Source organism: Paroedura picta, chromosome 2, assembly GCF_049243985.1.
Source record: "Paroedura picta isolate Pp20150507F chromosome 2, Ppicta_v3.0, whole genome shotgun sequence".
NCBI classification, from domain to species: domain Eukaryota; kingdom Metazoa; phylum Chordata; class Lepidosauria; order Squamata; family Gekkonidae; genus Paroedura; species Paroedura picta.
The window spans coordinates 80,500,295-80,526,894 of record NC_135370.1 but is presented as its reverse complement, the minus strand read 5'-3'; the positions used below and the strand labels follow the sequence as shown (position 1 = coordinate 80,526,894).

Here is a 26,600-nt window from a genome sequence, read left to right as displayed (position 1 = left end):
CGTGTGGAGGCAGGGGGGTCGCCGCAGAGGAGGGCGGGTAAGGGGTGCCCCGGCCCCTTCAAAGCCCGACCTTATGGACGGGCTTTGAAGCCTAGTTAAACTATATGACAGCATAGAGAAAGAACTCCCCCCCCCTTTAATCCTAGAACTCAGGGGCACCCAATTAACAGGATAGACCAAAATAAAGTACTCCATCACATATAATTTTCAGAATTCACAGGCACAGGATGAAGTGATGAGTGCTACATTAAATGATTTTCCAAGGAGATAATTTATAGAACATAGGTTCATCCAGTACAAGAATAACCTCCATACTCCTTTGATTGCCAATTGCTGGGGGCAAACAATAATCTTTAGCATTCATACTTTCTGGGGTATTTGGCTGGCCAGATGCGAAGGAAAATGAATCTAGATGGATCTTTAATCTTGCAGGGTTCCTATAATTTCATGGAGCATTATACTCTTTCACAAAACTAGGGATAGCAGTCCATCCACTGTAACTATAGCTCATCTCCAGGCAATAGAGATCAATCCCCCTGGAGAAAATGGCTGCTTTGGAGGGTAAACTCCATTGTACTCCCCACTCTGCCCACTCCCGGCTCCACCCCCAAAATTTCCCGGTATTTCTGAACCCAGAGCTGGCAAACAAACAGAATATCAAGCAGTATATTTGGATGTCATCAAGTTGGACTAAACCCCAGAATGATCATCAGATGGGATATCCACATTCATTTCCACAAGTGGTGTTTGGACGCAGTAGCTGGAAAACGCCAAGTCACAAGCTATAGATCGCAGCAACCTAGGATTTGCATGACCTCCGATTTAATTACTAACCAGAGACCAGCCTGAAGCTTCCAAACTCGGGTGCGATCCGGCTAGCCCGCGCCATTCGGATCAGGTGGCTCTTACGTTAAATAAAAGATGACTTAAATTGCACCAGCCACTAAATTATCAGAAGCGCACCACCCTTGGAACGAAACACTTTAAGGCGCGGTTTGAGAACCCGCGCGAGCCCTTGAGGGGAGGGGGGGGGAGAGACGATAGCCAATGGGATCATCCGAAAGCAGATCCTCTTCGACGAGCGGCCAATCAGGAACCAAAGACGAGGCTCTCCGGAGAAAAATCTCCTGAGAGAACCCTCCTTGCTTTTTTGTGTAGCGAGGCAATAAATTCGTCTTCCAGCAGCGTTTTTGTGAGAGCAGCGTGCTCGAGGGATTGTAGGAGGCAGCGGGCATGGCTCCTCCGCAGCTGACGGGCGAGGCGAGGGTCCTGGAGAAGGAGGCTGCGGGTGGCGGGAGCTGCTCCCGCCGCGTCTTCACTTGGGAGGAGGTGGCGCTGCGCACGGGGCGGATCGCGCCTTACGAGGAGCACTGGCTGGTGATCGACAGGAAGGTCTACGATGTCAGCCACTTCTACAAGCGGCACCCGGGAGGAGCCCGCGTGATCCGGCATTATGCCGGCCAGGACGCCACGGTGAGCGGGGTGCGAGGGCCGGCTGGCTGCTCTTCGCTCGGACGTCCTGCCCGGCGGAAGGGGAAGGGGAAGGGGAAGGGGGCGCCGGGACCCCCGGGGCTTGTGGGCGGGGGGTCCAGCCATGCCCGCACTCTGGGCCCCGGGCGAAGGGAAGGGGGCCAGAGGGCTCCTGGGACTCTTTGGAGCGCCGCTTGTGCTCTTCAAGCTGGCGCTGCCTCGAACCGTTAGACGGGCGCTTTGGGGACCAACAAGTGGTTCAGGATCAGAGCTGCCGCTGCCAGTCGGGGGATACAAGGATGCTGGAGCCCCTAAGGATCTGGTCGTCTTAGTAGACCATACAGTGAATGCGAGTTAGCAGTGTGGCCAAAAAGGCAAATGGGATTTGGCGCTGTATCAAAAGAAGCGTAGTGTCCAGATCGCATGAGGTGATAGTACTGCTTTACTCTGCTCTGGTAAGATCTCACTTGAAGTACTTTTGGGCACCACAATTGAAGAAAGACGCAGTCAAACTGGAGCATGTCCAGAGGAGGGCAACAATAATGGTGAGGAGACCAAGATGTATGAGGAAAGGTCTGGAGGGAAGATGATTAAGAGGTGTTATGATAGCCATTAAGTACTTGAAGGGCTGTCACATTGAGGATGGAACAGAGTTATTTTCTGTTGCACAGAGGGTAGGACCAGAACAAATGGGGTGAAATTAACTTAAAATAATTTTGGGGTAACCTTCCAGAAGAAGTTCTTGAAGGTTAGAGCAGTTCCTCAGTGGAACAGGCTTCCTCAGGAGATGGTAGGTTCTCCTTCCTTGCGAGTTGTAAAGCAGAGGCTAGATAAACATCTGACAGAAATGCTAATTTTATGAACTTAGGCAAGTTGTAAGTGAGTGGGCAGAAGGGATTGTGTCTGAGCTTGGCTCTTGTGGCCCGTTTTGGCATGCCCAGGGAAATGCCGATCACCACTTTGGCGTCAGAAGGCGAATTTCCTCCAGACCAGATTGTCCAAGGATTCTGGGGTTTTTTGGAGGGGGACATCATCTGGACATGGGGTCACTGTGGGTGGGCAGGTAGTTGTGAATTTCCTGCATTCTGCAGGGGGTTGGACTAGATGATCCCAGAGGTCCATTCTAACTCTTATGTTTCTATGATCCTACTGCTCAGCAAAGAGAGGGGATTATTGAAATCCTGCCTCCCTTTGAGATTCTGCTTAGGTATCCTCCCACTGCCCCATTTCCCCGGAGCTCTCCTGAAGATGCTTCCGTCTACTTTTTAAATATCTGCTAAAAAGATAGTCATCATATTATACCATTTTCCATGTTGTCTCAGTTGGCTTATTGGAGGAGAGAGTTGCTATATGAAATATTGCCCATTTCTCTAAAATGGTCAAAGCCTTGAAAATCTCAGTAGTGCACCTTTGGAAATAACACTTGTGCGCCCACCCATATCTGTATTAATCATTAATTGCACACAGAAAGACAAAAACCTACATGTAAAATCTGCCTGCCTCATTATGCACACATATATTCTTACACAGTAGTTGTCAAATAACTGCTAATTGCTTTACTGACCAAGTTGATGTATGAACATCAATTTTTAGTGCTTATTGGTACCAAGATTACTTTGAGTACATGGTTGAATTTGTAGGTTGCCCCTATACAGCCTGGCTATATAATTTTCAGTTACTACTTACTACTCTGGAATTCTCTCTACTGAACTCTCTGGACATGTATACCTCTCCTTCCTTGTGATCTTTTAAATGGTATTTGAAAATGTACTTCATCTCCCAAGCTGCCAGACTACTTAAACTCTGTCTCCCCTTCTTTATGTGTTCCTTCCCCTCTACCTATAACCTGCATATAGTTCCTAAGTTTTGAGATTTTTATTATGATTCACAGAAAATAATTTTCAGCGATGTGGTTCAACAGCAGCCATGAACTAACTGCAATGGAAGTTATGGATAAAACTAATTTGTGCTTCTAGCAATAGTTTTCAGGCTATTTGCTCTTTTTTCACTTGCAGCAAGTATGTATAGGTGCTTTCACACATATCAGGTAGCGCACTTTCAATCTACATTCAATGTATTTTGCAACTGCAATTTGTTGTGTTAAGTGGCAATTTTTACTTGCAAATGGTTCCTGAAGTGAAACTGCTTCATTTAGCATGTGTGAAAGCATCCTACATTTTTGTGAGAGAGGGAGTTATGCAAGGGTACATATGTATTGACTGGTGTGGCATGTAGTGGGTGTTAATTGCCTGTGAGGAAAATGTGCATAAAAATGATGAATTATGAATGTATGCCCATGCCTGCTTGGAAGAAAGGGTGTAACTATCAGTGCAATTCTCAGCTGGGTTACACCCTCCTAAATTCACTGAAGTCAGGAGGGTTGGAAGGGTGTAACTCTGCTTCACACTTTGCCGTGAGTCATTGTAAATCACCACATAATGGTCTTCAACCAGTATTGCTAAACTTTAGAGACAAGTATGTATCTGCAAAAGGCACTAGGGGCATCTTTGGCTTATTGTAATATTAATAATTGTATTGTTTTTTAAATGATTTCATTATATTTGTTTTTTCTTTGTGAGCCACCCAAACCAATTTTCTAGAGCAGGGATTCCCAACTAGGGGTCCATACCCTTTCCCCTCCTGCCTTAATGGATTCAGCTACAAACTAGGGAACCAGCTGTTTTCATTGTTCTACTTCCCTTTCTCCCAAGATGAGTGAATTATCTCCTGGTTTTTGCACCTAGGAGGACAGAGCCTGCATGCTTACTCCCACTTTAAATTGCCTCCTGTCTCTCCTCAGTCTTCCTCGAGCATGCCTGTTAATGCGAGTGGTGATGTCACTTCTGGTGACATGTCACTTCCGGGAGCATGGTGGGGAGGGGTAGCCAGTTGGCACCACTTCCGGGCTCCTTGAAGCCTGAAAAATTATTTCAGGGGCTCCTTCGTCAGCAAAAGGTTGAAAAAGGCTGCTCTACAGAGCAGCATATATATTTTCTAAAGTAATAATATACATTTTATTGATTGTTAGCTTCCTTAAAATTAAGCTGCTCAGGTGGGATAGCAATGTTTTAAAGAAATAAATTGGATGGAGAAATATGGGCCTTTTAAATCCCTCAGACATAAAAGAATTCACCTAAAAGACTAAATTGTCTTTTGTGAAAGAGAAGGGACTTTTTAAAAAAGTGATGAGCAATATTTTAATCTTTTCTATGTGTAAATTGATATAGATCAATATTTTTGACTGTTATGTATGAATCTAAAAACAATAGCTATACAAACAATATAAGAACAGGGTTGCCAGCCTCCTGGTGGGACCTGGAGATCTCTTGCTATTAAAAGTGATTTCCAGGAAAACAAGAACAATTCTCCCAGAGAAAATAGCTGTTTTGGAGGGTCGACTGTATGACATTATACCATGCTGGGGTCCGTCCCCTCCCCAAACCCAAGCCCCACCCCAAAAATCTCCTGGTGTTTCCCACCCCTGACAACCCTACTTCAAAACCATGTACACATTAACCATGATGAGGAGGAACCAGAGATTTCATGGATAGGCACAGATCATACCAAGGCTTATGGAATTTAAAAAACATTGGATATCACACCTAAAATATTACAATTGTCTAAGAAGAGGGATCATTACATTTTATTTTGTGACCTTTCTCCCCTTAGGATGCATTCACAGCATTCCATCTTGATAAAGGCAAAGTGAGCAAGTATTTGAAGCCATTACTGATTGGAGAGCTGGCACCAGACCAACCTAACTCTGAGCCCAACAAAAATGTGAGTGTTCGTCCAAGGTCAGAATAAGAAAATTATAATAAGAAAAATATAATTTCTTAGTTTAGAGCTGAAAAATAACCCAGAGTTACATTTCTTGAAATACTGCATCTCAGTGTATGGTAGAGCTCTACTCCCACCATAAATCTTGCCGAATTCTGGTCTCTTTGAACCTGCATCTACAGCCTTTCTTTTTCCCAGTTTTAAACACGTCGCCGTTCTGCATCTGCATTGTCCCAATGGGTTCTACTCCCTGCTTGATTGGGAGGGGTGGGTGGGTTGGGTGAAGCTCCAGCCAGCATTAAAGGAGCAGAAGTCTGGAGAGTGCATTATTCCTTGCCTTTTGACTCCTGATGGTACAGCCTGAGCAAGCCAGGGGAGGGGCAAGTGGAGCACGAGACTACTTGTTTGTCTTTCTTTTCCCTCAGGAGTGGGGGGGGGTGAGGTGGCAGCAGCCTCACAGAGAATGAGGAGGGGAAAGAAGAAGAAGAAGAGTTGGTTCTTATATGCCGCTTTTCCCTACCCGAAGGAGGCTCAAAGCGGCTTACAGTCGCCTTCCCATTCCTCTCCCCACAACAGACACCCTGTGGGGTGGGTGAGGCTGAGAGAGCCCTGATATTCCTGCTTGGTCAGAACAGTTTTTATCAGTGCTGTGGCGAGCCCAAGGTCACCCAGCTGGTTGCGTGTGGGGGAGCGTGGAATCAAACCCCGCTCGCCAGATTAGAAGTCCGCACTCCTAACCACTACACCAAACTGAAAGTAAATCTCTGCTCATAGAAGTGTGGGCTTTTGGAGTGCAGTCACTTTAAAAACAGATCCCAAAATAAGAGCAAAAATAAGTCTTGTGAGGGAATGGCAACCGGAAACCAGGCAGTCTTTGAACTGACACCCTGACCAATCAGTGACAGGCTGCTTCACTACTTCAGATTTGGAGGCTCCAGGGAGGATGTTAATCCAACAAAACGCAGAACATCTACACTTAATACTGGGGCTCTCTGAGCGTATTCCTCAGATATAGCGAGGGGGAAAGGTAGGATCACTGCAGATCAATCATAGACATTGCAGAGGGAAAATTTAAAGCGCTAAATATCCAAATGGAAATGGATGACTTTCTTTAATTCAGGGTCACTGGGGATAGAAAGCCCAGTGCAGATTCTACCCAAGAGTCCCCAGCGTAGTGCCTGTGGGGGTGATGGTGCCTGCTGACACCATTCCTAGTGCAAATGGATGTGGATGTGGCCAGATTAGGCTTTTATCCAACAGGGCTTCTGACTGGCCATTGAAGATTGGTTGTGTGACTGAAAGTAAGCAGTGTATAAAGGGCATCTTGCAAAATAAGCTACTGCCTGAAACTGAAGATTTACTATAAGAATTATATATAACCTCACACCCTGGCATTTTGTGGTTGCACCTACCACCCTGTGTCAAATATCTAAAGGTGCCTACAGTCTCAAAAAGGTTGGCGCCCACTGGTCTACACTGAACGGAGAATTATGTTCTGTTGTCTGTACAGTGTTCTAGGATTGCTAAAACTATAATCTCGTAATATAGCAACCAAGAAGCCAAAATTAGAATAGTGGTTTTATGAAAGCCTCAACAAGAAATCTTGCTGCCAATAGTTACTGTATTTCTGTCCACGTTTTCTATGCTTGCAGCACAATCCTATCCTATCATATGTGGTAGATAGAAGATGACCAATTAGGGTTACCAACTCCTTGGGAGAAAAGGTCTCCAAATTCTTCCATATATTCTGTTACATATTGTAATGAGTTTTGTTGATCCAAAATTGTTAAAACCACATTGTCTTCATTTTTAATTCTATGTCATCCACGTTTATTCCTTTCATCCTTTTGTCTTGTCTAATCTTTGTAGCTATAGTCTCTGCCATTAAGATAAGTAATAAAGATTGCAGGGGACAAGCCAGTTATGTCCCTTTTTCGATCAAAATTGCTTCCGTTAGTTTTCCATTTATTAAAATCCTTGTTTATTGGTTCAAGTATACACTTTGCATCCAGTTCCAGAATTCCAAGTTTCAGCCCATATTTTGAAGGACATTCAGTAGAAAAGGCCTTGTTAGGTTATCAAATGCTATCTCTGCATCAAATAATAAAAATGCTGCTTTCTTTTATTTTTCTTATTCACAAACTCATTTGTATCTAATATAAATCATATTATCTTTCATGTACCCTTTTGGTATAAAGCCTGTTTGATCAGCATTTGGTATATTTGGTATACATTTTCTTCATCTTATTGTGGCAAGGGTTTTATTTAAATTCAGTAGAGAGGTATGCATGCATCATTGCCTTCTTTATATATTAATGTTATACATTATACTCTTGCCATTTTGGAGATAGTGTCTTTCCTTTTATCTCATCTCATTCACAGTTTTGGTAATGATATCATTAAAACCTGTTGCTATCAGCCCATCTGAGCCCAATGCTTTATACTTTTTCATATTTTTAATTGCTTGGGAGATTGCTTAACTTATTAATGTTTGATTTTTGCTGTGACATGGTGTAAACTTCTTAATTGGGAACTCTTAAGTATCTCTTGTTCCATTTTCTGAAACAAACATTTTTTATAGAATACTGAGAAAGGATTGGTAAATATGGCTTGTATTACCTTTCTGCATATGTGATTTAATCTCCTTGCTTTATAAATGTTATTACCTTTTTTTCCTTTCTAAGATAATACCCCAAATATCTGCCAGGTTTGTTCACCTATTCAAAATGATTTTGTTTTAAATTTTTAAAAGAATTTCTGTACATCTTCCATTTCTAATGTAATTTTTTTTTTAATTGTCAAATTTCTGCTAATATAACTGTGTTGGTATTTTTAATGCTCTTACTCCAATCTGAATTTTTTCTACTAATAATACCTTGTTTCTATTTTTTTCGCTTTTATTCTTGGAAGCAGTTAGTATTAAGATCCCGATGAAAGTTTTACTTGCCAGCTTGGTGTAGTGGTTAAGAGCAGCAGTCAGTTATCTGGAGAACCTCCACGTGTAGGCAACTGAATAACTTGGGCTAGTCACAGTTCTGTTAAAGCTGTTCTTGTAGAGCAGTTGCGTCAGAGTTCTCTCAGCTCCACCTACCTCACAGAGGCTGATTCCACATGGGGGGGGGGGGGGGGAGCCGTGAGGATACCATTATGGAAGTGGGGCAAATCCCTACTGCCATATGAGGTTGCTGCCAGGCCATTGCCCTCCCAGGCCTGGCACGAATCAGGCCCCAGAAGCCCCAGGCTTCCAAGTTCCCATGGCCTGTGGGGGCCAACAAGGCCTCCCTGTGGCAGGCCCATGTAGACAGGCAAGAGCCAGTTCTTCCTGGCCTGGCCCCTCCCTGTCCTTCAGAGGGGGCAAAAAATGCCCCAGTCGGCTTCACAACATTTTGCTGCACTGCGGGGCAGACTGGGGCATTTATTTTTATTTTGCAGGAAGGTGGAATTGTGTTCCATGCAATCCCACCCTTCCTGCAAAATAACCCCTCCCCCGCAGGGCCCTCTGCATGGCAGAACTAATCTACTGTTGCTGTGTTTCCCACGAGGACTTGTGTTTGTCCACAACACACTACTGGTGGCCTGGCACAGCTGCTGCCATACAGAATCGGCCAGAGTGTCTGTTCTGGGAAGAGGAAGGAAAGATGATTGTAAGCCAATATGAGACTTCAGGTAGTGAAAAGCAGAGTAAAAACCCAATTTTTCTTCCTGCTTCCCAAATTGTAGCTGAACACATTCCTTCTGAATTTTTTAAAATTTTCTTTAGACTTACCACCTCTTCATGTAATAAAGGAACATCATTTAGTCTCCATCATCCTCTTAATTTTCTATTCCATTGCCAAACTACTTCTATAGAGTTATAATCTGTGAATATTTTTGGTTGAATCTGTGCTTTATATAAATTCATTGTTAGATTTTTTTATACCCAGCACATATTTTTCTAGATCTATTCTTTGGATAGAAAGCACCCTTAGTGTCTCCCCAAACCATAATATCTTCTTGGAATTCTAATACTTTAAAAATATTTTTTAATTAACTTTGACATTGTTTGGTGTGCATAGCGTTGCCTTCCAAAAGCCACATTTTTGAAATTAGATATCTTCCCTTTGGATTTCTTAATTTTTCTATTATTTCTAATTGTGAGTTGCTTATATAAATAGCTCTGCACTTTTTGTTTAGGGCGGAAGCAAGATATATTTAACCTAGTTTTTATTATTTAAAATATGTTCATATTGCCTCTTTATGTGAGTTTCTTGTAGACATAAAATATCTGCATTTTGCTTTTTCAAGTTGGAGTTTTATTAATGTATTTCAAAATTCAAATTTTCCTTTTAGAAAATTTTACAATATAGGCATCATGGTAGAATGGACAAAAATTACTCCTGCCAAATATTTGTTTTTTTCCCCAGACCTTCACAGTTCTCATCAAGAAACTGGCAGGAGACCTCAAAGAATTCATACCATCACATACATATTGTATTGCATAAAATTTTTATAAAGCTGTATGCTGTTGGATCACAATCTTAAGCATATTTGTTCAAGCCCTCCATATTCAATGAATTTCTTCCAAAGTAAACTGAAAGAATAATAGCTATGTAATACCTTTTATTAAGACGAGCTAACTTGCAAGTTTTTTAGTTTTCCAGACTGGGCACAAATTGACATTTTAAACTGGCTAATAATGCATTTCCAAGGGAGTGTGGAAATATGGTCCCAAGAGGAGGGTTAGGCTTCTCTATATTTTGGAAAAGTTTCACCACCCTAATAAGTTCCCAGCGTTTTGAGGGAAGAAGCTACAACAATTAAGCTCACTGTTGGTTTTAGGCATGAAAAATCCCATTCTCCTCAGAAATGTACCTAGTTCTAGAAATGTCCAAGGCATAATTCAGTGTAGTTGCAAAGCTCATCACTGCAAATGCAGAGATGAAGTACAGCAATAAATGATAAGTAATCTGATCTTATCAGTTCTTGATGAGAGGAAGCTAGGGCACTGCATAAACTATGGTATTAACAGCTAGCCTGTATTATGGCTAGATAATATCAAATTACTTGTGGCTTCTTCTTATTGATAAAACCAGGAGTGTCATCAAATGTTGTGGTAATCAGTTCACCAGAATTGCCAATAAAGGCAATGCCATAGTGCAGTACTTCGCACTGCATAAATTGAGGCAGGTGTTAGGGTTGAGCAAACTGTGTATCCCAATTATGATAAATTGAAATTATCCTTTAAAAATCCCACTCTTCTGAATAGCATTCATACAAAAAAGGTCTTCTTGACATTCTGTCCCCCTCCCCCCAACATCAAATGAGACTATAGCACATGAAACAAGAGTGAGGACATCTTTGTGTTTTCCCACAGCAATTAATCATACAGGACTTCCGGAAACTGCGATCCACTGTTGAGAAGACAGGACTGCTAAAACCCAACAGTCTCTTCTTCTTCCTGGTTTTCCTTCATATTGTGCTATTGGATGTTGCTGCCTGGTTGACCATATGGTACTTTGGATCATCTTTAGTGCCATTCTTCATAGGTGTTGCACTATTTACTACTGCTCAGGTACAGTACCGAAAGCTCTGTACAGTCCTGGAAATTTTCCTGTCCAAAAAAACACTTCTAGAAGTTCAAAGGGTTCACAAATGTAGGCAAAGGTCTATGGGACCACACAACTAGCTCTTTGTGCTATTACAGATTTGCAGGTTTATTTCTTATATTTATATATCACTGCTTTTGGCTGGACTAGCTCACAGCAGCTCACAACAGTTTAAAACAATGGCCTTGAAAGTCAGAACCAGGACTTTGAACTTGATCCATAATTCAACTACCAACCAATGCAGCTGCCTCAGCGCAGGCTGAATACGGGCTCTCCAAGATGTCTACCACACAGGAGGTGTTATGCTGCACTTCACCCTGGTTTTTTGCTTGGGGCTAGTTACCCCACTACTTCCCACAACTGCACAGGAATCCTTTGCCCTGTTCTCCCCCCTGTTTGTCCCCGGTAGTTGTGTACACATGGGCGAGCCAAGGAACACGAAGTCAAAACTTGCCATTTGTTTTGCGTGTCAATCATTGTTACATGGTGAAAACTACCAATCGTCTTCCACTGGCATTTTGTCACATTTAAGCACCACCACCCCTTCCAAGCCTGAAATCATTCAGTGTTCTTTTTTTGAAGTTAAGATCATGTTACAAAACAATTCCAGTGTAACAAAATGGTCCTCCCCACTGCCCAGCCCAGCTGTCCTTGGCATCACGCATGCAAATACGCGTGCACAAATATCTATCTGTGTGTATGTATATATACACATATATACACATATATACATACACACACACATACATACACATGTGTGTGTATATGTATACATACACATGTGCATGTGTATACACATATATATACACGTGTGTGTGTGTAAAAGGTAAAGGTATCCCCTATGCAAGCATGGAGTCATGTCTGACCCTTGGGGTGACGTCCTCTAGCATTTTCTTGGCAGACTCAATACAGGGTGGTTTGCCATTCCCTTCCCCAGTCATTACCGTTTTACCCCCCCCCCCCCCAGCAAGCAAGCTGGGTACTCATTTTACTGAGCTCAGAAGGATGGAAGGCTGAGCCTTGAGCTGGCTGGGATTGAACTCCCACCCTCATGGTCAGCACTTCAGACAGCATGTTGGCTGCCTTACCACCCTGTGCCACAAGAGGCTCTTGTGTCATCAGCATATTGATGACAGCCCAGCCCAAAACTCCAAACCAGCTGAGCCAGAGGGTGTCTAAAGATTTTGAATAATATTGCACCTTGTTTAAAGCATGTCTTCATTGGTCTTATTTCCATGCGAATTGAGTAGTGAAATTTTTTTGATCACTTTTCTCTTTCAGTGCCAGATGTCCTGGTTCCAGCATGACCTAGGCCATCTTTCTGTCTTCAGCGACTCAAAGTGGAATCATCTGGTACATAAAATCTTAATGGGAGTAGTGAAAGTAGGTGTTCTTAGCCTCAGAACAATGAAGAAAATGATTTTCTTTTCAGTAGCACTGTGATGCTGAATTTACTCAGCTCTGTGTTCTCTTTTCTTTCAGGGAATGCCAGCTGCATGGTGGAATAACTTGCACTTCCAGCATCATGCCAAGCCCAACTGCTTTCGTAAAGATCCTGACCTCAACATGCACCCCATTGTGTTTGCCTTGGGGAAGAAACTATCTGTAGAGGTACATATGCTGTGGAATAACTGGAATGTGTATTTATTTTCTTCATTTATATTCTGCCTTTCTCCCCAATGAGGATTCAAAGCAGCTTACATACATCATTCTCCTCTCCTACGTTTTATCCCTGTGGATTCAGTTGAATACAGTTTGTGTGACTGGTCCAAGGCTTCCATGGCGGAATGAGGATTTGAACCTGGGTCTCTTAAATCCTAATCCAACACTCTTGGATTACTGTACCACACAGGGTTTTGTGATGTACTGCTTGAATGAAGGTATGCTAGGAAGTGCAGACAGAAAAAACAGAAAACTAACAAGCTGTTTCATCACATAGACAAATTGCATGAGATCACCATTGTTATAAGACTAGGTTAAATACTCTGAGGCGGCTGATATTCTCATTGGCAGATGCTGTAGAAGCCTCTTATATATGCATCCATCTTTTTTCAATCTGTAAAAGGATTTGCTGTTCTGCTACACCCTTATTTATTGTGGAGGATGGACATATCCTGCCTTCCCCCGCCCCAAGATCTGGGTTAGAATCCAGATAGCAGTAGATCTAATTCAGCTGTCTGGCATCCTTCATGCCCTCTCATTTCTGTCCTGCAGCCCGTCTCCCACTTTGAGACCTAATTTAAGAAGTGAAATGCTAGAGTTAGGTGAGAATGAATCTCCCTTGCTGCCAGAGTGGCCAGGATACAAAGACAGAATGGAAAGCAGTGTTCCTCTCCATGTAAGGGAGTCATATTGGGCTATTGGAAAGGAAAAAGAAACAGGCCTTTTGTAAGTCCAAGGATTTGTATCTCAGTGCCATTCTGCACGTGTTAAATGTAGTGAAACACTCACCTTATGCAGATGCCATATTTTTGGTGGTTTGCATGACATTGCCAAAAACCAGCATCCAAGCAGCAAACTGGTAGCTACATCCTCCATTTTAAAGCGGTAGCTGGGGAATCGCATAAAGTGGATTCCCCCAACTAAGAAGCGCAAGCTAGAGGAGAGCAGCCAGCAAGCCACATGGCAAGGAAATGTATGGAGGCGAAGTAGCACTACCTCCGCCTCCAATTCCCGCCCTTACACCCTTCTCCCAGGGATGTTTTTTTTTTTTAAGCAAACTGCATGGTGCAATAAATAACCGTTAAATCGTGCAGGCAAAGCAAAAAAACAAAACAAAAATCCCCCCACCAGTTAAAACACAAAACATGCCTCTCTAAAGTGCCCCCTCCACATCGAGAACAAGATTAATTTTTAAAAAATTCAAGGCTCATGATTCCATAAGGGGTGGCATTTTAAAAAGCGCTATGCATCTATGATTAGATGCATTGATTAGATGCATAAGCATTTCAATGGAGAAGTTTTACTTTAAAAAAATTAGCTGCCATTGCGTGCCCTTTAAAACAAGGAGAACGGTGATTGGCTGCCTGGCTTGATTGACAGGCAGAGGAGAATCGCATGTAAAGAGTGTTGCTCTCTTCTGCCATTTCAAGCAGGCATGTGGAGTGCCAGAAGGTGGCAGACAAAAATGAGAGAGCCAGAAGTTGAGGAATGGCTGGAGGTGTATTATTTTTTTAGCATTACGCCATTTCGCTGGCATAATGCTGTTTTTTTCAGTGTGTGGAACTGCCCTCAGTTTCCATATCAGTTTTATTATCATTTCTGCCTAAGTTGGAGAGCCATATCTAAAATTCAGGGGCAGGGTTGCCCCCAGAATTTTCTTAAAATGTCTCTTGAAAGTGAATTTGGATATTCCTCAGAGGTTTTGCTCAGAATTATTTGCTGTCTCAGATTATGAGTGGATGGGCAGGAGGAATTGTGTCAATGCTTGCCAGGGATTTTTTTTTTGGGGGGGGGGTCATCTGGGCATGGAATTAGTCACTGGGTGGGCAGGTATTTGTGAGTTTCTTCAGGGTGTTGGACTAGATGACCCTGGGGTACCTTCCAATTCTATAACTTTAAATTGATTAAAAGGCCCCCACTATATTTTGCACAGATAATTGTTTTTTCAAGTACTCAATTATTAAAAATTATTTAAAAGATTTTTAAGCCATATTTATAGCAAAATGTTCAAGATGTATCACTTTTGTTTATTCCTCTCAGTATGCAACAGTAGTTGCAGAATTCTTAGTTAACTAGAAATTAAGCCCATTTTATGTCTGAATAAAATGGGCGCTAGGAGCCTGTCTTCTCTCGGCGGCGGGAGCAGCCTCACGGCGGTGAGGCTCTTCCCGGGGCCGAGAGAAGTCAGAGAGAACAGCGTTCTGACAGGAGGCCCCTTCCCCCACCCTCCCTAAAGGCCAAAACGGCCTCCTCTCGAGGCCGGCGACAGGAGGCCGGCTGCCGCCCCCCCTCCCGAAAGGCCAAAACGGCCTCCTCTCGCCCCGAGAGCGGCGAAGCCGCTCCCGGGGCGACAGGAGGCCGGCTCCCGCCCCCCCCCACCCTCCCGAAAGCCGGCTGCAGTGGGTGGGCAAGGCCTCTGCCGGCCCCGGGCGCTACTTCACGGTTCGCACTTACCTGTGGTGCGTGCTGCCAGTGGCCTGTGTGAGGAGTCTGGGGCGGGCCAAGTGGCCCTCTCCGAGTTTTTATCCCGGACGGGTCCCGCCCTAACTCCTCCCACAGAGCCCTTACTCTTTTATTTATTCCGCGGGGCTGTGATGTGCTTGGGGACTTAGGTGAGCTTTAGAGCACTTCTGTGGAGGGACTATAGCTGGAGAAGCTTCACTGGGTGAATGAAGCCTCGCTGGTTCATTGCTTTCCCGGTTCCGAGGGGAAAAAATGGCGATCGCTTCACCGGAAGTTTGGAGGAGAGAGCCACGGGGAGGAACTTTGTTTCAACCGCTACATTGAAAACACACATGTCTTTTTCGCAAGTGTTGCAGGTTGTTGGCAAGAGTGTAGTGATTTTCTGGGGGTGAATCCACTTTTTCTGATTCCCCGGAAATCACTACAACGAAGCGATTTTGGCGCTAGTGTTGCAGGAGTGTTGCAGATTGCTCACGACGTCATGTGGAACGTTATTTTAGTGGCGAAAACAAAATGCAAGACTAGTGCTATTAAAGTTGTGCAGAATGGCCCAGTGGTTTTGCTCTGTTTTGGCACAGAAATCAAAAAGTGTTCCTTTGTGTATCCATGTCATCATCCCTTTATCATCCTCTTTCTAAGTCCCCTCCCCCCCCCAGCTTTGCTGCAGTGTTTTCTCAACCTGGTTGGATATAATCTTTCTTGAGAATTCTAATTCAGAGCATTGTGCGCAATTTTGCAAGTCCTGTCCTCATCAATACCATATTCCTTGCCTCACTCACTCCATGGCTGCTATTCTGCCCTGCTCCGCACTGGGTGTCTTGTTTTTTGGTGTAGGGAATCAGGAATTGTTGAATTGCTGTAGCATTATACTGCTGTATCTATGCGGCCATTTAAATTCCCAGCTCACATTTAAAACAAAATATGTCTCTAGCCCCTTTCATTACAGATATATATTTGTAACAAGTGAGGCTGAAACAGAGGTGTCGACTGTTAATGAGGACCAGATCTGCCATGTTGGGCTGGGCCATGTGTGCAATAAAATGTAATGCCAGGTACTAGAGAGACAAACTTTATAAAGGCCACAGGCAAACCCAATTAAAGATATTTTTTACAAACGTGCTTAAAGTGTTAATACTCTTAACAATATTTCCTCAAAATCTCTCTCTGATGCCCATTACTCATTAACACTGGGACAGTACACAGAGACATAATGCACGCAGCCTCTGGCATCTGGCAATAAAGGTTGCTCAACGGCCAGTTTCAGCCCATGGGCTGCATGTTTGACACCCCTGGGCTATAGACTTCCTTTTAATTCAATGAAGACTGAGAATTCAGAAAACCTAGCTATTAGATCCTTTCATGAAATGTCAATTACTAACTTTTTTCGAAAGCCCTGCAGTTGCAAGGGAGAAATGCAGCTATGGTTAGTTGAGACAAATCTTCTTTAATGGCTGCCATTTACCTACCCTTCCTCTGCCTAGAGTTCACAGCTGTTGAAATCTCTGTTCTTAGAAGATAATGATCTAGGCTTGATGAAAATTTCATTTGCCTTTCCAAAATACCCTAGTATGTAGCTCAGGGAAATGTACAAATGATGGATCTATTCTGAGGATACCTATGATAATGTATTAGTGTTGCTCAGAGACTAAGGAAAAAATAACAGAATTGAGTGGGTATCTACAGTCTTGCTGAATTGCTGGTATCTCTTTCTTCAAAGCTTGGGATGCAGAAAAAGAAGTTCATGCCTTACAACTATCAACACAAGTACTTCTTCAGTGAGTACAAATAATTCCAAAGCCATAGTTCTGACAGCAAGGGTGGTGGCAGAGAGTTCTGTATCTCCTGATTGGTCTTGCCAAGGGATGCACTCTAGACCTGTTTGCACTGTTGTTAGTATTATTGTTACGGTTACTTGTATGTTATGGATTGTTTGATGTATTTTTATATGTTTTATGTAAACCGCCCCAAGCCTCCGGGGAGGGCGATAAATAAATAAACAAATAAATAAAGCAAGCAAGATTGTGAGAACTTATGAAATCTTGAAGCAGGCACATTGGTCCTTTCTAAGCATTGTAGCTTATATAATTCCTCTGCAGTCTCCTGCACATTTGCTCTACATGCTGGAACACTCTGTATTTTTCTACATTTGATTCCCTCCCAATCCATCAGTACCTAATAGGAATAATAGATTAATGAGATTGTAGACTCATAGGAAAAATGTATATAGAGTTTAGGCTCCTTTGCCATTATATCAGACATAAGGATAAGGTTTGATGGTTTTATTTATTTTAGATTTTTAGACCGCCCTTCCTTACAGCTCTGGGCGGTTTACATAGAACATTCTGGGACATTTACAAAGAACAGTATCAATATAACAATATACCAACAGTAACATACCAATGTAGATAATAGATTTTGTGTGTGAGATTTTTTTAAATGCTTTAGCAGAACCCGATACTGTTGGGGTTTGGGGACACCCTGCCATCAATATGAAATAGCAGGTAGAGGAAGTTGGGGCATGGGGATAGTTGCAGGACCATTGCTTGGTTTCCCTGGGGTGCCCTTTGAATAAGAGAAACTGGTACAGTACAGGGTATGCCGTCCTTTAGTTTGCTGTCTGCCTCTTCCTTTGTTTCGTCCAACTGCTACTCCTGGACTATGCTCACTCATTCAGTTCTTCTGTGACCAGTGCTATTGGGGAAGTTTTGACCCACCATCATATCAATGATGTCTGGCTCTCCTGTCTTCCTGCCCATGCTGGCTGGGGTATTTGTCCTCACTCTAGCACCAGTTGTTTGTTGTCTTGACAGTGCTGTGTCGAATGCTGCTCTAGTGGAAATTTCACTCCTCAGGGTTGTTATGGGAAATGGCTATTCCTAGTGTCTTTAATGGAATTCTGGACATTCAGAAATTGTGGATTTTCTAAATTGCAAAACCAAATCCAGAAATGCAAATCTAGTCTATGGTGCTAGTACACAGTCCTTTTAAATACTGAATCATTAACTTAGATCATCCTCGTGATCTCAATGACTGCTTGGTTTTTCTTTTTTCCAATAGTTATGGGTCCAGGCTTGCTGCTTCCCTTCTTCCAGTTCTCTGTATTTTACTTCTCAATCAAGCGAAAAGAATGGCTGGTAAGCCTGCTTCTCATTATCTGGAAACAAGGCTGGGGAGGAGGAGCTGCTTTGTGAACCATCTTATGTGGAGGTCTGTTGCATAACCTAATCAAGATTATCATTTTTCTTTCTCATTTTTGTCAGGAGCTAGCATTGATTGTGACCTACAACATCAGAGTTTGTCTAATCTACATACCCCTTATGGGATTTAATTGTTTTATGGCATTCTACTGGCTATCCAGGTAATATTAAGACTTCTCTTTGCTATGAAACTTTATAAATTATTGACTAGATTTTATACTTCTGCTACCAGTCCATAGGGTGCTTTGTATTTGACATTCAGTGACAGAAGCCTTCTCATTTTAGATCGAGTACTTCAGTTGTACAAAATGAATGTTTATCTCATCAGTTCTTGGAAGCTAAGCAAGGTGGTTACTTGGAAGGGAGACAACCAAGGAAGAGTGCAGAGGAAGGCCATATCAAACTTCTCACTTTCTTTGGAAGCCCCTTGCAAGGGTCACCATAAGTCAGCTGCAGCTTGATAGCAACACACATACACACTCTATACAGCAAGCCATGTCAGTATTTTACAGTGCTGGTATACTATGATACTCAAGGGAAGATGTTTCTCAGATGTGATTTACAGCTGCCAGACTAGTATGTTACACTGAATATGTTATAGAACTGGACCTGATCCAAGTGATCATTTTGAATAAGGGTGAATAAGAAATTACCAGCTTGATAAACCACATAATGTGACATAATTATCAGAAGTGTGGGGTTTGTAATGTACTCTGTATGCATTTGACTCCACAGGTTTCTTGAGACCTCTTGGTTTACTTGGGTTTCACAAATGAACCATATCCCAATGCAAATTGATTATGATAAGAATGCAGACTGGGTGTCTATGCAGGTAAGGCTTTTTTCTAGTTCTCCAAAGCTCTGGTTTTTGAGATCCATTATTGCTATTCAGAAGGGAATCTCCAAGCTGTCACAAATCAAGTCATCTGCTTTCCTTCCAATTTCCAGTTCTGCTCTTAATTGTTTGGCACTGTGCTCAAAAGACTTCATTGCAGCCTTGAACCAGTTACTTAAGATGAACTTTTAGCTTTCACTAGCCATCCTTGCTGGCATTTTCCCCTTTTCTGGCTATTTATTTAAAACTAGGGGTAAAGCGCATTGCATTCAGGAATACAAAAGGCACTAGATTGGGGGGGAAGAACTCTGCAGATGGCCTCTCCCCCCCCCCCCCCCAGGACCGGGAAAGGCTTGGAGGCCTCTGGGAAGGGAACTCACCAGCAGGTGCTGCTCTCACACAGCAGGAAACTGCAGCCTCTGAGCCTTGGAGAGAAGTGGAAGGAGGAGGGGGTGATCAGGGGTAGGAGACGGGCGATTGGCTGACAGCTGGACAGACAGGCAAGCTGGTTGGAGGAGGAAGCACTTGGGTGGGACAGCCACCCTGACTGGTTGTTAAGCACTGAGTGGCACTTAAGCCATGAGACATACTTCTCCTCCAAGGCCTTACCAGAAATATTAAGTGGAACAGATCTCCCCTCATTCACTCCCACCCACAAGCCCAATAACACAAAATCTCTGCAATTTCAAAAAATATTTTTAAAACTACATAAATTTGCCCTGTAATGACATCATTAATGTCTTAGTCCCCACTATATGTTGAATATTCTGTCTTTCATCCGCTTGACTTCTTTGCTGTACCTCAGGAAGAGCTTTTGTCTCATATGACTGAAAACTTGTGTAATGGATTCCTTGAACTGCTTAGAGAGGGAAACCAACATAGTTCCTCCTGAACTAGGAATTTTAGATAGATAGCCTGGTGAGTGGTTTGTCATTTGCCCACAGCAGAAAACAAAAGGTTTTATCTATCATTTATGTCTTGTTTTTCCACAGCTTCATGCAACCTGCAATGTGGATCAGTCCTTCTTCAATGACTGGTTTACCGGCCATCTGAACTTCCAGATTGAACACCAGTAAGGCCTTCAAGGGCAGCAGAATCCTTTGTGTTGCTCCATATTGTAATGTTATACAATTCTACATAAGCTATGTCTTTTCCTCACTCTCCAGCCTTTTCCCCACAATGCCTCGACACAATTATTGGAAAGTGGCTCCTCTGGTGAAATCCCTCTGCGCCAAGCACGGCATTGCCTACCAATGCAAGCCCCTGTTCACTGCATTTGGAGACATTTTGCAGTAAGTATGATAGATTTTTAATTATTTATTCATTTATACTCCACATTTTCCCTCAACAGCAACCAAAAGTGGCTTACACTGATCTCCTGGCCACCATTTTATACTCACAACAACCTTGTGAGGTAGGCTAAGCTGTGAATGGTCAAGGTCATGCAACCAGGTTCCGTGGCACAATGAGGATTCAAACCTGAACCTCCTAGACCTTAATCTAACTCTAACCATTGTATCACATTGGGCCTCCAGAGCCAGCTTGCTGTAGTGGCTCTACACCATAAAGTTAAGGGTGGCAGCTGCTAATCTGGAGAGCCAGGTTTGATTCTATACTCCTCCTCCACATGCAGCCAGCTGGGTGACTTTGGGCTCATCACAGCCCTGATAGTGATGTTCTGACCAAGCAGTCCTGTCAAAGCTCTCTCTGACAGAGGGTGTCTGTTGTGGGGAGAGGAAGGAAAGGTGATTGTAAGCTGCTTTGAGTTTCCTTCGGGCAATGAAAAGTGAGGTATGAAAACCAACTCTTCTTCTTGTATGGTAAAAAGCAAGAAGAAGAGAAGTGCAAGCATGATTAGAGCCTTGGTAGGCAATCAATACCTAAGAAGGGGACATATTTTTAATTTACTCAAGAACCGGAGCTCCCAGTGACATTGACTGTACCTAATAACTCCCTGCCATAATAACCAAGACACAAAGATCTCTGTACTTCCTCCTCTCACCACAAACAGGGACTTCAGGGACCATTCCACACCCAATAAAAAAAGTGAAATACCTTATGCAGACATCATATTTTTGGTGTTTTGCATGATGTCGCCAACATCCAGCATCCCAGCAGCAAACCGGCGGCTACATGCACCATTTTAAACTGATATTTGGGGGATCCACAAAACTGGATTCCCCCAACGATGTAGCAAAAGTGGGAGGAGAGCAACCAGCAAGCCACATGCCAAGGAAATGTGCGTAACCAAAGTGGCCAAGTAGTGCGATCTCCGTCTCCAGTGCCTGCCTCTCCCTTCTACCCGGAAGGGTGTTTGTTTTTTTTTTGTTTTGTTTTTTGGTAGTAAACTGCCTGGAGCAACAGAGAAAAAAAATTTTCCCCACCAATTGCACAAAGCATGCCTCTCAGAACCACTCCCCCCCCCCCAAAAAAAAAATTGTGAAGAAAATTACTTTTCTTGAGCTTCAAGGCTGGGGAGGGAGGGTGGCATTAAAATAAGCACTATGTATCTATGATTAGATGCATAGGTATCCCAGCGGAGAAGTTTCACTTAAAAAGCTTGCATCACTGTCCCTTTAAATCAGAAAAATATGATTGGCCATCTGCCATGCGTGACAGACGAGGGGAGAGTAGCGTGTATAGCACGTTGTTCCCCTCCGGCATTTCAGGCAGCTGTGCTGATAGCCAGGATGTATCAAAAAGCAGAAGGGCAAGCAGGTTAAAAATGGCGGGGGGGGCTGATTATTTATAGCGTCACCAGTGTGACGCTATTTTTTTAGATGTGCAGAAAAGCCCCAGGACAACCCTTAGTTTTTTATGCACCGCAGTTACTCATTCTGCTATGTGTCTAAACTCATGCATTGGATGGATTAGATAAGGTATATAAAGGGGACTGTTGCTATTTTCATGAGTGACAGTAATTAGACTGTAGGGAGTTAAGAGAGGAAGGGAAGAAGACTGAGGCAGAAGGAACATGCCCTATCTTTTAGGCTGTGGAGAAAGAAGGAGTCATAGGAAAAGATTAACTAGGCTAGAAGAGGTGAGATATTCTTAAGAATCAGAGAAAGGTCATTGAGTGCAAAGTGATGTGAATGTTGCCCATACCAGAGGATTAAAACTGTACTGTTCGTCATACTAACATACTGCCAAATCATTCAGTCGTTCTTCCGTCTCACCTTCAAGTGCCCAGGTTTTTTTTCTTAATCCTGTATACAATTTAATGGGTCCTAGAATGTATAGGAAACTGTATTTATGTCTTTGCCATATAGTCATAATTTATTCTGTGACCCCTGATTTAAATTGCCTCAATATTTATTTTATCTATTTATTTATTTAGATTTCTATACCACCCATTTCTTTGCAGCTCTGGGCAGTTTACACAGAACATTATAACTTACATGAAACATTATGCAGACTATAACATCAAAAGATTACAAAACCACAATTATAATATAATAACAATTAACAGTAACTTTGGAAGAGTCATGGGCAGGCATCTGGGGGGACCAGCAGGTGTTCTGTCGGCCTCAAGCAAATGCCTGGTGGAAGAGCTCCCTCTTGCAGGCCTTGCGGAACTGTGGAAGTTCGGGCAGGGCTCTGATCTCCTCAAGGAGTTCGTTCCACCAGGTGGGGGCCAGGACCGAGAAGGCTCTGGCCCTTGTTGAGGTCCAACGCGCTTCTGTGGAGCCAGGGATCCGCAGCAGTTGGAGGTGGCGGAGCGTAAGACTCTTTTGGGGTATAGGCAGGAAGGCGGTCTCTCAGATACACTGGGCCCAAACCACATATGGCCTTAAAGGTGATTACCAGAATCTTAAGCTTAATCCGGAATTCAACTGGTAGCCAGCCAAGTTGTTGGAGTGCCGGCCGGATGTGGGATCTCCATGATGTTTTAGTGAGAATCCTGGCCGCAGCATTCTGTACCAGTTGTAGTTTCCGGATCAAGGATGAGGGTAGGCCTGCGTAGAGCGAGTTGCAGAAGTCCAGCCTAGAGGTGACCATCGCATGGATCACTGTGGCTAGGTGTTCTGGGTCCAGGTAGGGCACTAGTAGTTTGGCTTGGTAGAATGCCAGCCGTGCTACTTTTGTGACATGGGCTTCCATTGTAAGGGAAGCATCCAGGATCATGCCCAGGTTCCTAGCGGAGTGCATAGGTGAGAGCTGCATACCATCCAGGGTGGGCAGACGCGCTTCCTCCCATGGTCCCTTCCTACCCAACCATAGGACCTCCGTCTTTGTAGGGTTGAGCTTCAGGCGACTCTGCTTGATCCATTTTGTCACTGCTTCCAGACATCTGGCTAAGGATTCTGGGGGGGAGTCAGGGTGGTCATCCATCAGGAGGAAGAGCTGGGTGTCATCCGCATATTGGTGGCAACCCAGCCCAAACCTCTGCTCTAGCTGAGCCAGAGGGCGCATAAAGATGTTAAATAAGATAGGAGAGAGGACTGTTCCTTGTGGGACTCCACATGTGAGCTGGTGTTGGTTAGAAATTCTCTCTCCTATCACTACCTTCTGTCCACGGCCCCGGAGGAAGGAATTCAGCCATTTGAGGGCCGTTCCCCGTATTCTGGTGTCGGCGAGGCGGCGAGCTAGGAGCTCATGGTCTACTGTGTCAAACGCTGCCGATAGGTCTAATAGTATGAGCAGCGCTGACCCACCCTGGTCTAGCTGGCGTCGGAGGTCGTCCATCAGGGCGACTAGCGCTGTCTCCACCCCATGTCCAGGCCGAAAGCCTGACTGAAATGGGTCAAGGGCTGAAGTTTCCTCCAGGAACGCTGATATTTGGTCCACAGTAGCCCTTTTAACTAACTTCCTCAGAAACGCTAAGTGCGAAATAGGGCGATAGTTGTCAGGGTCTTGCGTAGAATAGCACCTATAGCCAAAAATTTCTAGTTAAGCTTGTTAGAAAATTTCACATGACGCTGAAGTCTGGAGTTTAATAGCATACACAGTCATATTATTCTGGCTTTTCTCTCAGGAGCTATTGTTACAAAGAAATGGCTTTTTTTTCCTGGGAGAACAACATGAAACCATATTGTTTTCTCAAAACTGTAATTTTAACTAGTGAAAAAGCTTAAGACTCATTCAGTATAACCAGGAATTTATAAGACAGGCTACTGAAAACACCATTAACTGATACAATTATCATAAAATCATAAGTATCTAGTACTGCTAAAGCACCTTCATATCTGTTCTGCTTAAGAGTTCTGAAACTAATCCTAGATGTTTTCTTTTCCCTATAAAATTAGTAATTGCTTGCTGCCAATTCTTCTTATTGACTCTGAAACAACTGTTAGAATATTTTGTAATAATTTCATTTTTGGCTATTTAAATTTATTTGATAACTATAATTCTTTCAGAAAAAAACATATTTACACCAGGTTTAAGATTGAGGCCATGGCTGTCTAGAAACTATATGGGCCTCCCTTCTTCTTGGCTCTCTCCCTCCCCTAGACCATCCCCAGTCTGGTTAGCCCAGCAGAAGGTGGGGGAAGGGATATCCATTTTAACTGTGCTATTATTGTAAACTGCCCACTTATGTATTTGTTTGTTTGTTTGTTTATATTTTATACTACCCTTCCCTATGGCTCTGGGCGGTTTACATAAAACATTTTGGAACATTTACATCAAAATCAATATAACAGTATAACAATAACAACACACCAACTATAACAACTAGAACCGCACTTACGCAATAACTTTGACACTCCCTCAGCAGGTTCGATCTCTCAGTCTCTGGGGGGACAGACCTGTAGATGTGATGGGTCAGTCGGTCCCACCAAATGCCTGGTGGAAGAGCTCCTTTTTGCAGTTCCGGCAGGGTCCTGATCTCTTCGGGGAGCTCATTCCCCCAGGTGGGGGCCAGGACTGAAAAGGCCCTGGCCCTGGTTGAGGTCCGACGTGCCTCTTTAGGGCCAGGGATCTGTAGCCAGTTGGAGGTGGCGGAGCGTAGAGCTCTTCTGGGGGTATGGACAGGGAGGCGGTCTCTCAGATACACTGGGCCCAGACTGCGTATGGCCTTAAAGGTGATTACCAAAACCTTAAGATTAATCCGGAATTAAACTGGGAGCCAGCCGAGTTCTTGGAGTACCGGCTGGATATGAGATTGCCATGATGTCTTAATGAGAATCCTGGCCGCGGCGTTCTGCACCAGTTGTAGTTCCGGATCAAGGATAAGGGTAGGCCTGCGTAGAGCGAGTTGCAGAAATTGTATAAAAATGAATTAATTACATAAATATTGAACTTTGCTTACCTGTCCTATTCCAATTTTGATGTTTGTGAACCTTCTCAATTTCATCTGTATAAAATATTATCTTGCAGGGAGACGAAAGTATACTGGATATTTTTAGATACAGAAGTCTGTTGTATGTTCCTCCTTAACTAGAAAGAAATTGATCATTTATGTTTTATTGCTATATTTGCCTAAATATAATACTGCACACAGCATTTCTCAATAGTTTTAATGAGTTGTCTGGATTGGTATTAACAATTGTGGATCTGCCAATCATGCTTAGGTTGTCATTACTGTATCATATCTTTTGACTTGTCAGATTTGCGTAAGTTTACTGTTCTTTCTTTTTGCTTAATAAAAGCCATATATTTTTTTGTTTGGCAGCTCTCTGAAGGATTCAGGAGAAGCCTGGTATGATGCATATATGCACACATGAGAAGAAGTTTCCCAAGAATACACAGATTGAGGGCAATTAATGTGCTGATGAAGAATGTGGCGTCTGGTGGGTGAGACAGGCAGATGTTAGTGAATTTTGGGCATTCTGAAGATCATATTTCCTGTTCTACACAATGTTTCCTTTTGGGCAAGTTCTGTTTGCGTTGTGGCATTTGTAGGATAGGGTCTGTCTAAATGCAAAAGAAAGGAGGCACTTCTGACGTGCTTCATTTATGAGGCTATCTTACTAGTTAGTGTAAGACGGATCTGACTATTTCCTTTTCCTCATAGTGTGGGGGAGGAAGCTTTGGGAATAAGACAGTTGAAAGCAGAAGAACAGGACTGCTGGATAATGAAAAAGAAAAAGTAATAACAGTTGTTTACATGGCTGCTTCAGCTGCAAGAACAGAGGTGTCTTTTCAAGTTTCCATGACAGTGAAAAGATTCCACATAGAATTGTAGCAGCTGAATAGTTCTTATTGACTTCTGTTTTATCATTATTTCCCATTATGTGGTGGTGGTAATGAATGCCCCTCCTCCACCAGGCACTTCAAAGGACATGTGAGTTAGGGCCCACATGCTGATGCCCAGTCATACAAAGGGACTGTTTTAGCCTTGTTAGGAAAGAAACTGCTTGCCATCTAGTTCAATGTGGAGGCCTCAGCATGCATACTGTTGGGAGTGCACACAAGAGGAAGGACAGCCTTAAATTCCACCACAGGAGTGCCCACGACTACTCCTAATGGATGATCTGATTGACTCTCATTCACAGATCACTTCTAGCAGCATGATGGGAAAGTATTGCATTCATATTGTTCCTATACATGTTTGAAAGCATTGACCTTCTTTAGCACAGCCCTTCTAGGTTGTACACCGCCTTGTGTACATATTTTATTTATTTGTATGGTTGTTGTTGATATGTTTCATAAACTTCATTGACTCAA

The 26,600-nt window shown here is 43.2% G+C and overlaps 1 protein-coding gene across 2 annotated transcripts; it reads left to right on the top strand.

The window, feature by feature from the left end:
* Window positions 1-1,067: 1,067 nt before the first annotated feature.
* On the top strand, window positions 1,068-26,600 carry LOC143829780 (acyl-CoA (8-3)-desaturase-like). 2 transcript variants are annotated; one of them, XM_077321183.1, is made up of 12 exons: window positions 1,068-1,473; window positions 5,140-5,250; window positions 10,604-10,801; window positions 12,117-12,188; window positions 12,318-12,446; window positions 16,678-16,735; window positions 18,018-18,094; window positions 18,221-18,318; window positions 18,893-18,989; window positions 19,985-20,064; window positions 20,159-20,284; window positions 25,606-26,600. In XM_077321183.1, exons 1-12 carry the CDS (start codon window positions 1,234-1,236, stop codon window positions 25,655-25,657), a joined length of 1,338 nt encoding a protein of 445 aa, XP_077177298.1. In that variant the 5' UTR covers window positions 1,068-1,233; the 3' UTR covers window positions 25,658-26,600. The 2 variants fall into 2 exon arrangements, with proteins under 2 accessions (XP_077177298.1, XP_077177297.1); XM_077321182.1 differs by having other exon boundaries at window positions 1,069-1,473; window positions 12,117-12,218.